Below are 13,124 nucleotides of genomic sequence, written 5' to 3'. Positions count from 1 at the left end.
TTTTGATTGTAAAGGGCCGTGTCCCTACTTATGTTTTTGTTTGTGTCTAAGATGGCCATGTGAGACTTAGACTTCCGCTGTGTGTTTTTAAAGTTGTTTTAAGAAGTTTAAATGTGTGGATGTAAATAAACTTTTTATTATTCCGCACTATTTTCATTATTGAATGCAATGAATGACTATGTGGCTTGTATAAGACCCCTTCGGGGTCGAGTACGCCTTGTTACGACTTGGGGGTGCTCCCGGGTCGTGACAGTTGGGCAACCTACGATCAGGTACATGTTTTCTTATGTCAAGGTGCCTAAGATCCAACTCCTTAGCAACGCATCCTTCTCCTCCCAGTCATCAACAATGTTGTTGTCTTCTGCACCCTTCTCGCCTGCTACAGCTTTCTCCGTAGTATGTCCAGTGGAACAGGTACCTTTAGGTGGTTCTGTGATGAGGTAGGTTAATCTCATCACTTGAATCAAATGAGACATTTGTGTCGTCCATATAAGATAGTTTGTTGGTTTAAGTTTAATGGAGCAGGACGAAATAAGATGATGAAGTGAAAAGGTCGAAAGAGTGTTGGTAGAAGAGGCCATTGTGGTTCGATATTGTGGTTGTTTTGATTTTGATCTAATACGTTAAAGAGCGGAAAATCTTTATTGCTCTGATACCATGTAGAATTCCCACCCTAAGTATGGAGAAATCAAGGATTGTATTGATGAAAATAATATTGAGTTACAAGCTCCTTATTTAGGAGTAGAGTCTTATTCTAGTTATACTAGCTAGGAATCCTACTACAACACCAAATATATTATATACATGATATCCAAGTCGACTTTAACCTCCTACACGATATAGTAGTTTAGTCATACATAATTTAGGAGTCTAATCCTAGTATGACTCTAATTCTAACTCGTCAACCTACTTTGATGGACATGTTCCTTCGACATGTTCCTTTCAGGCTTCATGGTTCCTTTCAGGCTCCCTTCAACAACTATGTCAATCAATATTTTCTTAATAGGTGTATCAATTCAAAATGTACAAGTAATTAGGGACACAGAAAATATGTATTTGTAGCAATTGATGTTGTTGTTATTCATGCATCTACCACTTTCTGTTTTTATTTCTGCTCTCATTATGCTTATGTCTTCTTCTTTTTTTCTATAAAATGCAAAAGCATGAAATCATTTGCATATTGTTGTACTATCATTTATATTATTTAGTGTTTAAAAGTCAAATATAAAAGCTTAATTACCATTTGGATTCAAGTTTGATACCATAGCATGCATCGACCCCTACATAAGATTTATATAGTCTCAACACAAGTAGAAATCTTCTATAAAGTGCAACTTACAACAATTGTCTCAACAATTTCTGCGCTATTTTGTCTCAAGCATTTTTGTTTGATTTTCCATTCATATATTGTCGTTGAAAGTTCTAATTCGATAGCTTAGTAGGAGCTATAAAAAAAAAATTAAAAAAAGCCTACCTTAACATCGAGCCCCTTCTTTTGGGATTAGCTCTTTACTTTGATCTTTTTATCAATATTTTTAATACTACAATTTTGAATCAAAATTTGTGTAATTTGCATATTTCCTTCACAACTCAGTGATTCTTTAATTTGTTACAAGGTTGTGAATTAGCTTTGTATGTCAACTTAATAATGTATGTCTTAAATGACATAATATGTATAATGCTAATTTTTTGTTGATGTATTTTGATTTTTTTATTTGAGGTAGTAAAATTTCTTATCGGGTATACAATTCACTTTTAGTTTATTTATTTTTTGTTTATTATACTAAATTGACCTCTTGATTTTGACGTATATATATAAGAAAAAACGTAAATTCATAACCTTTTTCATATTTTATCACTTTGTAAAAAAAAATGATGTGCTTTATTATGACTTTCAGCAAATAGGTTGTTACTTTCATTTGGAAAATACCTATAAAAATGAAGTTAAATATGTTTAAACTAATTTATATATGGATCAATATCACTTGTTTTATATGATTCTATAAAAATTGTTAATATGTTTGACATTTATAATTTTAATCTACTAATTTTTCTAATAAAGTACAGAAAGAAAAATATTAAAACTAATTGTTTAATTCGAATGAATGTGTTTGAAATGATGTTAAATAATTATAACTCAATTTTATAAAAATAAAAGAAAAACACATTTAGTTGTAAAATGAGTCTATATTATTATTTCCTATCATGTATTATTTAAAAATATTTATTTTTTCCCAAAAAAATAAATTAATCAAATTTATATAAATATATTTAATATTGTAATATTGGGCCCATAAAACGGGTCTTTCATTATCTAGTTTCTATTACTTAGAAATGAGAAGAAAGAACAACCAAGGGTGTATTATTCCATAACTAATAACATCTATTATGTCCAATTTTACTATCTTTAGAAAAAACACTTTTGAGATGTTCTAATTACAAAACAATTTAAGAAAAATACTTGAAAGAAAGTCGCTACTTAATTTTTAAAGAAATTAAGAAAACATAATTTAAAAAGGTCTTGGCAGATAAACCTTTAAAAAAATTAGAGAAATAGGTACGAGGTTCTTATTTCTACTTTAAGAATGTATTAGCACTTAAAATAGTTGCTAACACGCAGTTATCCAACAATTTAAATTAAAATATTTGACTAACTTTTGAGAAAATAAGTAAAGATCATTTCTTTATAATTTTGAGAAAAAAAGGAAATATAATTTAAATATTTAAATTAAATTGATAGTGATTAAGACTTCTAAAAGGAATAGATTAAGATTAAAGCTTTAAAAATAAATTACGTAAGAATTTATTTGAATAATTTAAATGATCATAAGTTAAACTAATTTAGTCAATTAAGGCCAAAAAAAAGTTTGACTAAGATATTTGATTAAGTAAAAAAAAATACATGAGTTGATAAAATGGAATTCATTAAACAAAACAACACAAAGAAAATAGTTCATCTTTAGGGGAATTCGACTAAGTTAATTAACAATTCTAAAGTTAGAATTGATTAAAAAAATTAAAAAATTACAATTCAATAATTTATGAGCAAAAGAGAAATCGAATTTGAGCCTTTTCTTGAGCCAAATTCGTTCTTGTTTTTGGGCTTTGACTCAATTTCCATTTTGTATACAAATGATATATATCATTGTATATGACGTATATTATTTACAAATTTGTTGCATATATAGCCCTGAATTTCAGCTTTTGAGTCCTGTGCTTCATCAAGATTGACTAAATAATGGTGTTGGGTTTCATCCCAATTATTATACTGTTCAGAGGCGATAAAAGCGAATCTTCTCACAGGACTGACAATTTTCATTTATAATTCTATAAGTGTGAGACAATTTTAACATATAAATTGACCCATTTTTTTTATGTTTTAATCTATGAGCTTCGATGATCCAACGTAAAGTGAAAAAAATAATTGTTGAATGGCACATCTAATGCCATTATAGCTCCATCAAATATCAGTTATATAAGAATTGAAGTGATCACAAGTGTTGAGGAGCAAGAGTACTGCAAGTAGCTTTGTAAAACTTGTACACATCAAGATCTGACTATTTTTATATTGCACTCATATTGGATAATCACATAATTACTGCAATTTTTTTCTCATTTTGAGAAAAAAGGCGTGGAAGGAAAAGAAAACAACGGAGTTGCTATGCCATTATTTCGAAGCACATCATTCAACACACTTGGATCAATTTCTCGATTTCCAATAGCATGCTTGAGTCATAGAGTATATTAATTAACAATATGCTAGATTATTATAAAGTACAATACTATTCCGTAAATGAAATACACAATAATATGATAGCAAGAGCAAAAATAATCCAGTAATATAAGACAAATGAGAACCACATATCACCACCAAAATAAGTAAATGCAGAGCATGGACTCTAGTATATGAAAGAGTACAACTCTAACATTCATGACTTGATCTACACCGGAGGATATGGACACATTCACTGGTAATGAACCTATATATTTAAAAAAAAAAAATTGTAAATAATCAATATATAATATAAGAATTTTTTTCTTGATAAGTTAATAACGTCAAAAAATTAAATTTTAAACTTTATTTTACTTACAATCATGATCTGCCCAACCAATTCTCTGGTGAGCCAAATCATATACAATGCTCTTATCTCTAAGAGCAATATCTGTGTAACAAGAGAAAGAGATATTTGTTTTAGCTAGTCTACGACTAGAAAGTTAAAATACTGAATTAGGCAATAAAATACGAAAAATAACTACTGTTCAGAAACTAACCTCCTAAAATTGTTAGGCTCAGAGATTTTCTTATCAAGAAAACGCACCACTGAGCAGTATCATTCTGTTGAACACATATAATAGAATAACTTATTTTTGTAGTACATTAAAAGTTCGAATAAAATACAAATACAAGTTCGAATACTCACAAAAAAGCTCATATTGGTGAGGTAGTCTGCTGGTTTTAAGTCCATGGATACACTACCAGCAAAGTGTAGAGTAACTTGAGGAAACAGTTTTGTTACATTATTTGAGGAACTGTTCATCAAGTCACAAAAGAGATTAATTAGGCCGTACTTCATAACTTAGAATAAAATATTCACTTACTGAAATACAAAACATTAACCTGGAAGAAATTAGATAACATGGATTTGTTCCTGATGTGATTGGCTTGGCAGAAGATGAAATAGCGGCAGTTATCTGTAAATATATATGTTAAAAGAAAAGTTAATTAGCATGGAAGTCCCAAGTAACAATGCATGCAGATTTTACTGGCTTGGTGGTATTGAGAGGTTCGAGAAGGAAGCTGCTGAGATGAACAAGAGGTCATTCAAGTATATATGCCTGGGTGCTTGACAAACTTAAGGCTGAACGTGAGCGTGGTATCACTATATTGGCATTGCTTTGTGGAAGTTTGAGACCACTAAGTACTACTGCACTGTGACACAGGGACTTTATCAAGAACATGATCACTGGTACTTCCCAGGCTGACCTCATTATATATTAATTGACTCCACCACTGGTATCTCTAAAGATGGTCAGACACGTGAACATGCATTGCTTGCTGAAGCAAATGATTTGCTGCTGTAACAAGATGGATGCTACCACCCCCAAGGCTAGGTATGATCAAATTGTCCTACCTCAAGAAGCTAAGGTCGATCTACCAACCTGGACTGGTACAAGGGCCCAACCCTCCTCGAGGCTCTTGACCAGATTAATGAGCCCAAGGTATCAGGCTGAAGTCAAGTCTGTAGAGATGCACCACGAAGCTCTCCAGGTGACAATGCTGGGTTCAACGTTAAGAATATTATTGTTGCTGTTAAGGATTTAAAGCGTGGTTTTGTTGCCTCAAACTCCAAGGATGACCCAGCTAAGGCCGGGGGCAGCCAGGCGTGATGCTGGTATGGTTAAGATGATTCCCACCAAGCCTATGGTTGCTGAGTACCCACCATGATGCATTGGGTCGTTTTGCTGTGAGGGACATGAGGCAAACTGTTGTTGTTGGTGTTGTCAAGAATGTTGACAAGAAGGACCCCAACTGGTGGATGAAGTAGTTTTGTTAATTTGCATCAGTTTTTTCCAATTTTGTTTTGGATATGACTACAGAAGGTATTGTCATGGTTCTCTAGCCTCTTTTTGAGGAATTTGGTCCTGACCAAATTACTTGATGGGCAATGACATATAGCTCTGGTGGTTGTTCCTTTACCTGGTTTTATATCACTTTATAATCTTGGTCACTGCTTAACTTTATGAAATTTTGAGTATATTTCCTTCTCAAAAAAAATTACTCCACTTATGAATTTTCCTTACAAAAATTTCCACGTTTCTTAATAGTGCATAATAGCATTAGCATGGAAATATTGTTATTATGGATACTTATTAAAAATGTGAGGAAGAGCATTTACCGCACTGATAACGGAGTCGTACGCCTCTGCGACTAGATGAATCAAGCTCGTACCCGAGTCAAAAATGGTTCCCCGATCTTCATCTTCTGAGGTTTCAAATACGGCTGGATCAATAGGCAAAAGTTTTCCATTCACAGCTATGCTCTGCAAATCCACATTGTAATGGTACCTGCAAGAGTAGATTCTATTTTACATGTACCACTACTTTGAAAAAAATAATACTCGTAATTAATTATACGTACGTTGATGGAACTAGCGGAGTATAGACCATGCTCGGATTCAGAATTTCACCGAGAACTAAAATACCTCCTCCTCCATTGATGCCGCTCTCTCCTTTCAAGCAATGGGAGAATACTTTTGGAGAAATTCCACGCGAAGAAAGCTGAGATATTATTGAAAGACTATGTCGATCAAACCCAATAATTCCATCAATTGCGTTGTCTGTCAGGACCAGACTGCCAAGTTCAGAGGTACTGCACCTGTTTTTATTTCAAATGAACATAATTATAATCACTATTTAACATTCAATTTTGGACCTTCAGTCATAATTTTAGTTAATCAGTAGTATTCAAGTTTCTTGAATTTCAAATAAAATACAAGAATTATTTGTAAAAGGCAAAAATATTTTTCAAGAAGATTTCACCATTTCATTTGGCAAAATTATATAGCTTACATTTATTTTGATTTTCAATCGAAATTTTTTCATTCTTCTTCGTTGTTTTGAAGAAGTCAGAGGTGGAATCGAGTCAAGTTCGTTGAAACCATTTTGGTATCATACTAAGACAAATGGACATCATGTGCCTCTTTGTATTTCAAATTTCTTTAGTCAAAATCAGAGATCTTCTACTCTAAAGGATTGGAAATTTGTTGTATCTTAAGTTTTATTTGAATTATATTTGAGGTCTTCTTCCTTTCTCAGAATTATTAAAAATTAGTTTTCAATTTTTTTAACACTCTTGATGCATAGAATAAGTTTCAAGTATATTTAAATTATTAATTCCTTTATTTATCGGATGTTTAGTTTTATCATATAAATTAATAATCGAAATTGGGCAAACGCCCAAATCCTCAGTCAGCAGTAGCAGCCTGGGCCCTGGAGTGTTCAAACTTGGGCTAGAAGCCCAGATTTCCATTTCTGTTTTCACTTGTCTTTATATTCATTACATTGAAACTGTTTATCAAGTTTATTGTTCGTATAATTATTTATTTTAAAATTTGCTCATATAATTATTTACTAAACCATTTAAATTAGATAAATCTAAGCTCAATAGAGTAATATATTGGAAATATTGCACATCTCTTCATAGTTACTAAGTAGTTTAACCTGATTCCAACCTTGACCTCGACCCGAGACCTAACCTTAATCCTAACCCGAGACCCCAATCTGACCCAAGTCCGACCGCTTTTGAAGAAAATGACAAAAGTAGCCAAATGCGCAAAAACTGGTCAGATCTATTAATCTACAAATTTACGATTGATTTTGTCATATCTAAAATTGAAAAAAGTGGGTACTATACAAGCAAAACTTGAAGGACATTTTTTTGTTTTTTTGCTCAATTGCCTAGACAATGTCTAAGGGTGTTGTATTAACAAAAAAAAAAAGAAGGTCTCAATACAACACACATTTGTAGCTAGTAGCTACTAAGTGATATTATTTTCATCTTTGGCTAATTTCCAAGCTTTGGAAGCAAGGCTCAAGCTATCTACACCAAATCATAATTAAATAAATTATATTACATGTGATTGTGTATACTTTTTCATTTGTAAAGTGAATTTGGACGCTATCAACAATAGATAATGAAAATCGAATTTGTTTGTACATTTTTAATGTATATATATTGTATATAAGAAAAAGAAGGCATTGATAGAAACATAATTTGAACTTTAAAAGACTATATAGATTAAACAAAAAAAATCTTATCTTTCCTTTTTTTCTTTTAAATTTATTCCCCCTCGCATATCAGTTATCATGTTTCTGTTTTACATGTCCTTAAAAAATAAATTAAAAATTAAAAATATTTATTTACTAGTTTACCCTTATCCTATAGATCAAATTATTTGTTAGTTAATTGTATAGGTAGTTTAATTTTTTCGAAAGATGGAATATCTATAGTTCTAGCTTCATGTTCCCTCTTTATGAAGGATATCATTTTTATTTTTATGTTGTAATCGGAAGTTATGGCCAAGTCCCCTATATTGTACTTTCTTTCAAATTCATATAATAGCCTAAAATGACTTGAGAAAAATTCATTAAAAAAACTACTCACCCAAAAATGATTCGTGCTGGAGAGCTAGCGGTTGACGAAGTGCTTAAAATTGTGTCCAGATGCCATACATCGGACACAAAATAGCCTGTTGTACTACTCTCGTCCATGTAACTCAGGGTAAAACCACATTGGTTTGTCCTAGTACATTTGCACCCACGGGTTGAACAAGAAATGGAAATGGCAGTTGTTGAGTTGCCACTATCATAAAAGTTCAGTTTAACCTGCAAAAACATAATAATGACGTTAGAAATTTTTTTAAAAACTAACTTCTATATCATAATTTGTACATGAAACTAACAAAATAACAAGAAAATGAATATATATTTTTACCCCGAGTCCATTGGTCCGAGGACAAGTGTTGCAAGAACTGCATGCAATCCACGAGACTTCGCTCCCAGTATCAATCAATAGATTGTATTCTCTGGGAGGCGATCCCACTTTCACTTTCGTAAAATATATGCTAAAATTATATAAAAACATGAAGAAAAAAAAGTTAGTGAAATACAATGGTCAATAATATTGGTTGTAAAACATTAAGAATGGAAACAATAATTAAAAAATCATTGTATTATATTAAAAATGAGAAAAACTCTCACTGTAAATTTAAATTATCAAAATATTTCTTAAATATTGAACCATTTTTTTTACTCCTCGTCTAAATACCACTTATGTAATATTACTACTAATTAGTAAATTCATTTCAAATAAATAATAACTTAATTAATTAAATGGAAAGTCGTTGGCACGTAGTTCATGTATATTCCAACTACTTATAAAAAATTCATTAATTAATCATCGTCATTCAATTGAAAGAATGTTCATTTTTTAGAAATATTAGATTCTTAATATAATCGATTATTAATCGTTATTTAACAAATATTAAAAGGTATTTCTATAACATTCTGATTAACATTAATTAATACTAATTCTGGTAAAAAAATTAGTATAAAAAATATTAAAATAACCATCAAAGAACATAGTGCATCACTACATTGAACGGTGTTGCTCCTTCCTTTATTAAATATCTTAATTTTGAGTTTTGGATATGAAACAAATTCTTAGTAGGAAGCACTATATTCGAATGGACCCTATTTCGACGCACATTAGAATTAATCGAACTCTAATATGAATAACGAATACTGAATAAAAAATATTAAATTAAATTAACCCAATAATATTTTTAAGTATAATTGGTATTAACGATGGGTAGATTCATTTTTAAGTTGTAAAACACTCAAGTCTAATATTTAATTTATTTATTTATTACTATAATGCCACAAATTTATTAGGATCCGAAGTAAATTTGTCTGTTAGATTGAATTATATCTTATATAAAAATCATGAATCATTATGTATTATCATTTTGAAATCTATCTTATTCATTTCAATTAATCTGTCATATTTTTCTTTTTAATCTGTTAAAAAGAAATGTTCCTTTTCTTTTTTTAGTTCCAACTCCACAGAACATATTTAAGATCAAAAGACATTATATTTAATATATTTCACATATTTTTAATTTAAAACTATAAGATTAAAAAATCTTGCTTAATTTCTTAAACTTCATTCCCAAGTCAAAATAGAACAAACAAATTGAAATGGAGAGATTAATATTTTTTTATTTATCACTCACACCTAAAATTTAGGACTAAGAAGCATGTTTCATTATCACATGAAGTTCAATATATGTATAATTTATCTACATATTTTTTTTTAGCATGATACAATATATATTTTTTATTATCTTTTTTCATGCACAATAAGTTTTTTTTTAGCAGGAATAAGTATTTTTGTTATTTTTATCAGTTTTAGTGAAAAAATTGCAAACAATCTCAAAACATAAATGCATTTTCTCTTCTTTTTTTTTCTAAAAAAAATCTATTTAGAATTTAATGTTAAATTAACATGATATTTTGATACATAGATCATTACATATCTATTGATTTTCTTGCCCAAATATTTTTATCTTATTCTAAAATTTATTCATAATTTTTAAAATTACTATTAGGCATTTGCTATTTTTTTTCATCTCTTTCTAAATATTAATCTACTTAAATTTATTTACTTCTCTAATTAATGTATTGATTTTCATGTGTTTCGATTCTCAATTTCTTATTTGAGACAAAAGAGTAGCAATATTAAGTAAATAAAGTAAACAATCTACTATAATTAATTAAATTTTAGTCTGCTTAATCTTAAAATTTAAATTATTCTATTATCAAAATATTCTTATCATCAATGTACGTAAATTGAACACGAAGAATACTTATCATTTCTCTTCAATGTTTGATTCGCAAAATTTTAAAACTATTTATTTTAAAATTTAGTGAGACTCTTAGTTTACTTTAATTTTATCTATCCATTTTATTTATTAATTTTTAATTTTATGCTCCCTAATTAAAATATTTTTATTTTCATTTAATACATTTTAAATCATGATTATTTCTTTTTATATTTATTTCAGTGCAAAAAGTAAAGGTGTTAATGTAATATAAATTGAATTAAAAATGGGTCCCATCATTTTTAGATAGTACGGCTACTTGTGATATTTTTATGCTTTTCATGATAGGAAGTACATGTAGCCATCATAATTATAGCAGTTTGGTTGGTTATTTAGAAAATTCAATAATTTTGCAGCAGAAAGTACAACGGTTTTAAGTTGATAATTTTGATAAAATGACAAAAGTGTCCTTGATCGTCCTCCTTTTCATGTCCCTATATAACGTATATAAATAATTTTACCTTATACAACTCATGCCCTAAGGTGCATAATGAGAATTGCACTTTCTTGAAAGTGTTTTCATTTCCGTGCAATTATCTATCTATATATATAAGGAGAAGAAAAAATGCCTACATGTCAGCGCCACAAAAAAAGAGAATTTAATAATTGTTAAATTAATTTAAAGTCTAAAAAGAAAAAAGAAAAATTGCAAACACTACAAAAATAAAGAAAAAAATCAACAACCAGTTTTTACAACTTTATTTAAAATTCCAAAATTTAAAGTTATCTTAATTTTTTACTGTTTTTTAAAATGATTTAAAAGTAGTTTTTACAACTAAACGAGAAACAATTTTAAAACAGTTCGAAAAAATAGGATGAATGATTCTTTTTTTGTGGAATTAATTATCTGTACTTTTTTTAGATATATAATCTTTAAAAATAAAATAAAACTATAAAAGGGGTTTTAAATTAATGTGGTATAATTAGATAAACGTCATCCAATTCAAAAAAAAATTACTACCCACGTTTGCCAAATGCAGGAAGACCAAACATCAAATTAACACATTTTACAACTTACTTAACTTAAGAGTATAAAATTTACGTAAATTAACATGACTTTAAAAAGGAGAAAAAAAAAATATTGTCACTTTAATTATATCTCTAAATTTTTCCAATTAATTTTCTTTTAAAAAAAAACGTTGTTCATCAATCATTTTAAATAAATAAATAGTAAAACTGCCCACTAATTAAAAGAAACGCTTATAAAGATATATTTTATTTTTAAAAAAAATATAACCGATTCTTTAAATTAAGTAACCAATTTACGTATTATAAATTATTATTATTTTTAAAATGAAAAATTAATAATTTTTGTATTTGAATTTAAAGTGATTATCTAAAACTGCACTATCATTACCTCTTTTCTCTCTCTTATAAATACACAATTAAGAAATTTCAGAAGTCAAATCCATCAATGTTTTCAGAAATATATGCAGATTGATAATTCGGCACAATTGGATAAAGATATATTTATGGATATTGCTTTTATCCATTTGCTGATTTTATATTTAGTTTGATTTTTGTTTCAGATTTCTTGGGACTTAACATTATTTTTGTAGATTTTAAAAATTTATTCGGCGTATGATTCTACAGAGTGATGAATATCTTTTTCCTTGCACTTTCTCAACATATATTATGTAATCATTGCAATTTTTCATATTAATTTTATTGATTAGTTTGCAAGTTTAAGATATTCATTCATATGATCTGTACCACTAATATATTTTGATGAAATGTTATCACTAATTTAAAATGAGAGTTCACTAGAAGAAGAAACTCATGAGAAGTCTGAAAGTATTATATCCATAAAATATGTTTGAATAGAGTATGAGAAGTTTGAAAATAATTTTAATTATCTGTCGTGTTTTTATTTTTTACAATTTTTTTTTAAGTTTGCTGATTTCCTTATTCAAATACAAATATGTATTATATATTGTTTTATGATCTTGCATGATTATTATATACCAGTGATTGGATTTTTTTTTTGACAAAATAAGAAGTTAAATATGTGATTGGATATTATCACTAACTAAAAAAAAATCGAGAAGAAGGAGATACATATAAGGATGTTGAACACTATACTCACTTTATGGAAGCATTACATTTCATCTTGGTAAATCAATTTAAGTAAAGCTTAATCAATGAAATTTTTTGTTCTTTTATAAACCGTTATATCAATTGAATCGTGCATATAAATTTAAATAAAAAAATAACAAATAACTTGACAATTTCATGTCATGTCATATGTGTAGTAAAAGAACTATATAGATTGTGGTTTGTTAGATCGTCATGTAATTTTTGTTCACCATCTTATTTGGAGATTCAAGTTTAAAAAAATCCTAATCTATTTGGAGCATATTGGTGTTATGAGACGTATTTTAAACACAATGTAATGACTTCTTTTGTTTCTTTCTACTAACAATAAAATTTAAACGTGTGTGATATTTTTTTTTTGGAAAAATATTTTTAACTATCTTTCCACAACCTTCTTATTTATAGCAAAACAGTGATAATATTTATAATATAATAAAAATAATAATCTTAATTATTAAATTAAATAAATTAATTTAAAATCCGAAAATAAAAATTAAAAATTACAAATATAAAAGGAAAAAATTGAAAAAACGTAAGATTATTTTTTAAACCATAAAAGTAACCAACCCACCTTTTTTTTTTGAAAAA

General features: G+C 28.4%; 1 protein-coding gene across 1 annotated transcript in view; it reads right to left on the bottom strand.

Moving 5' to 3' along the window:
* Nucleotides 1–284: 284 nt before the first annotated feature.
* The window catches only part of LOC102582397 (aspartic proteinase-like protein 2), a gene marked incomplete at its 5' end in the record, with an annotated part of 19,851 nt that continues 7,011 nt past the window's right edge, over nt 285–13,124 (bottom strand). The window contains 9 exons of the mRNA XM_015305681.1: nt 285–457; nt 4,092–4,163; nt 4,273–4,336; nt 4,422–4,530; nt 4,619–4,692; nt 5,898–6,066; nt 6,140–6,376; nt 8,165–8,385; nt 8,495–8,624. Coding sequence (XP_015161167.1) covers nt 285–457; nt 4,092–4,163; nt 4,273–4,336; nt 4,422–4,530; nt 4,619–4,692; nt 5,898–6,066; nt 6,140–6,376; nt 8,165–8,385; nt 8,495–8,624 — 1,249 coding nt within the window. The remainder of the gene's footprint in view (nt 458–4,091; nt 4,164–4,272; nt 4,337–4,421; nt 4,531–4,618; nt 4,693–5,897; nt 6,067–6,139; nt 6,377–8,164; nt 8,386–8,494; nt 8,625–13,124) is intronic.

Source organism: Solanum tuberosum, unplaced genomic scaffold (genome assembly GCF_000226075.1).
Source record: "Solanum tuberosum cultivar DM 1-3 516 R44 unplaced genomic scaffold, SolTub_3.0 scf00955, whole genome shotgun sequence".
Lineage (NCBI taxonomy): Eukaryota > Viridiplantae > Streptophyta > Magnoliopsida > Solanales > Solanaceae > Solanum > Solanum tuberosum.
This window is presented reverse-complemented; position numbering and strand designations above follow the sequence as displayed.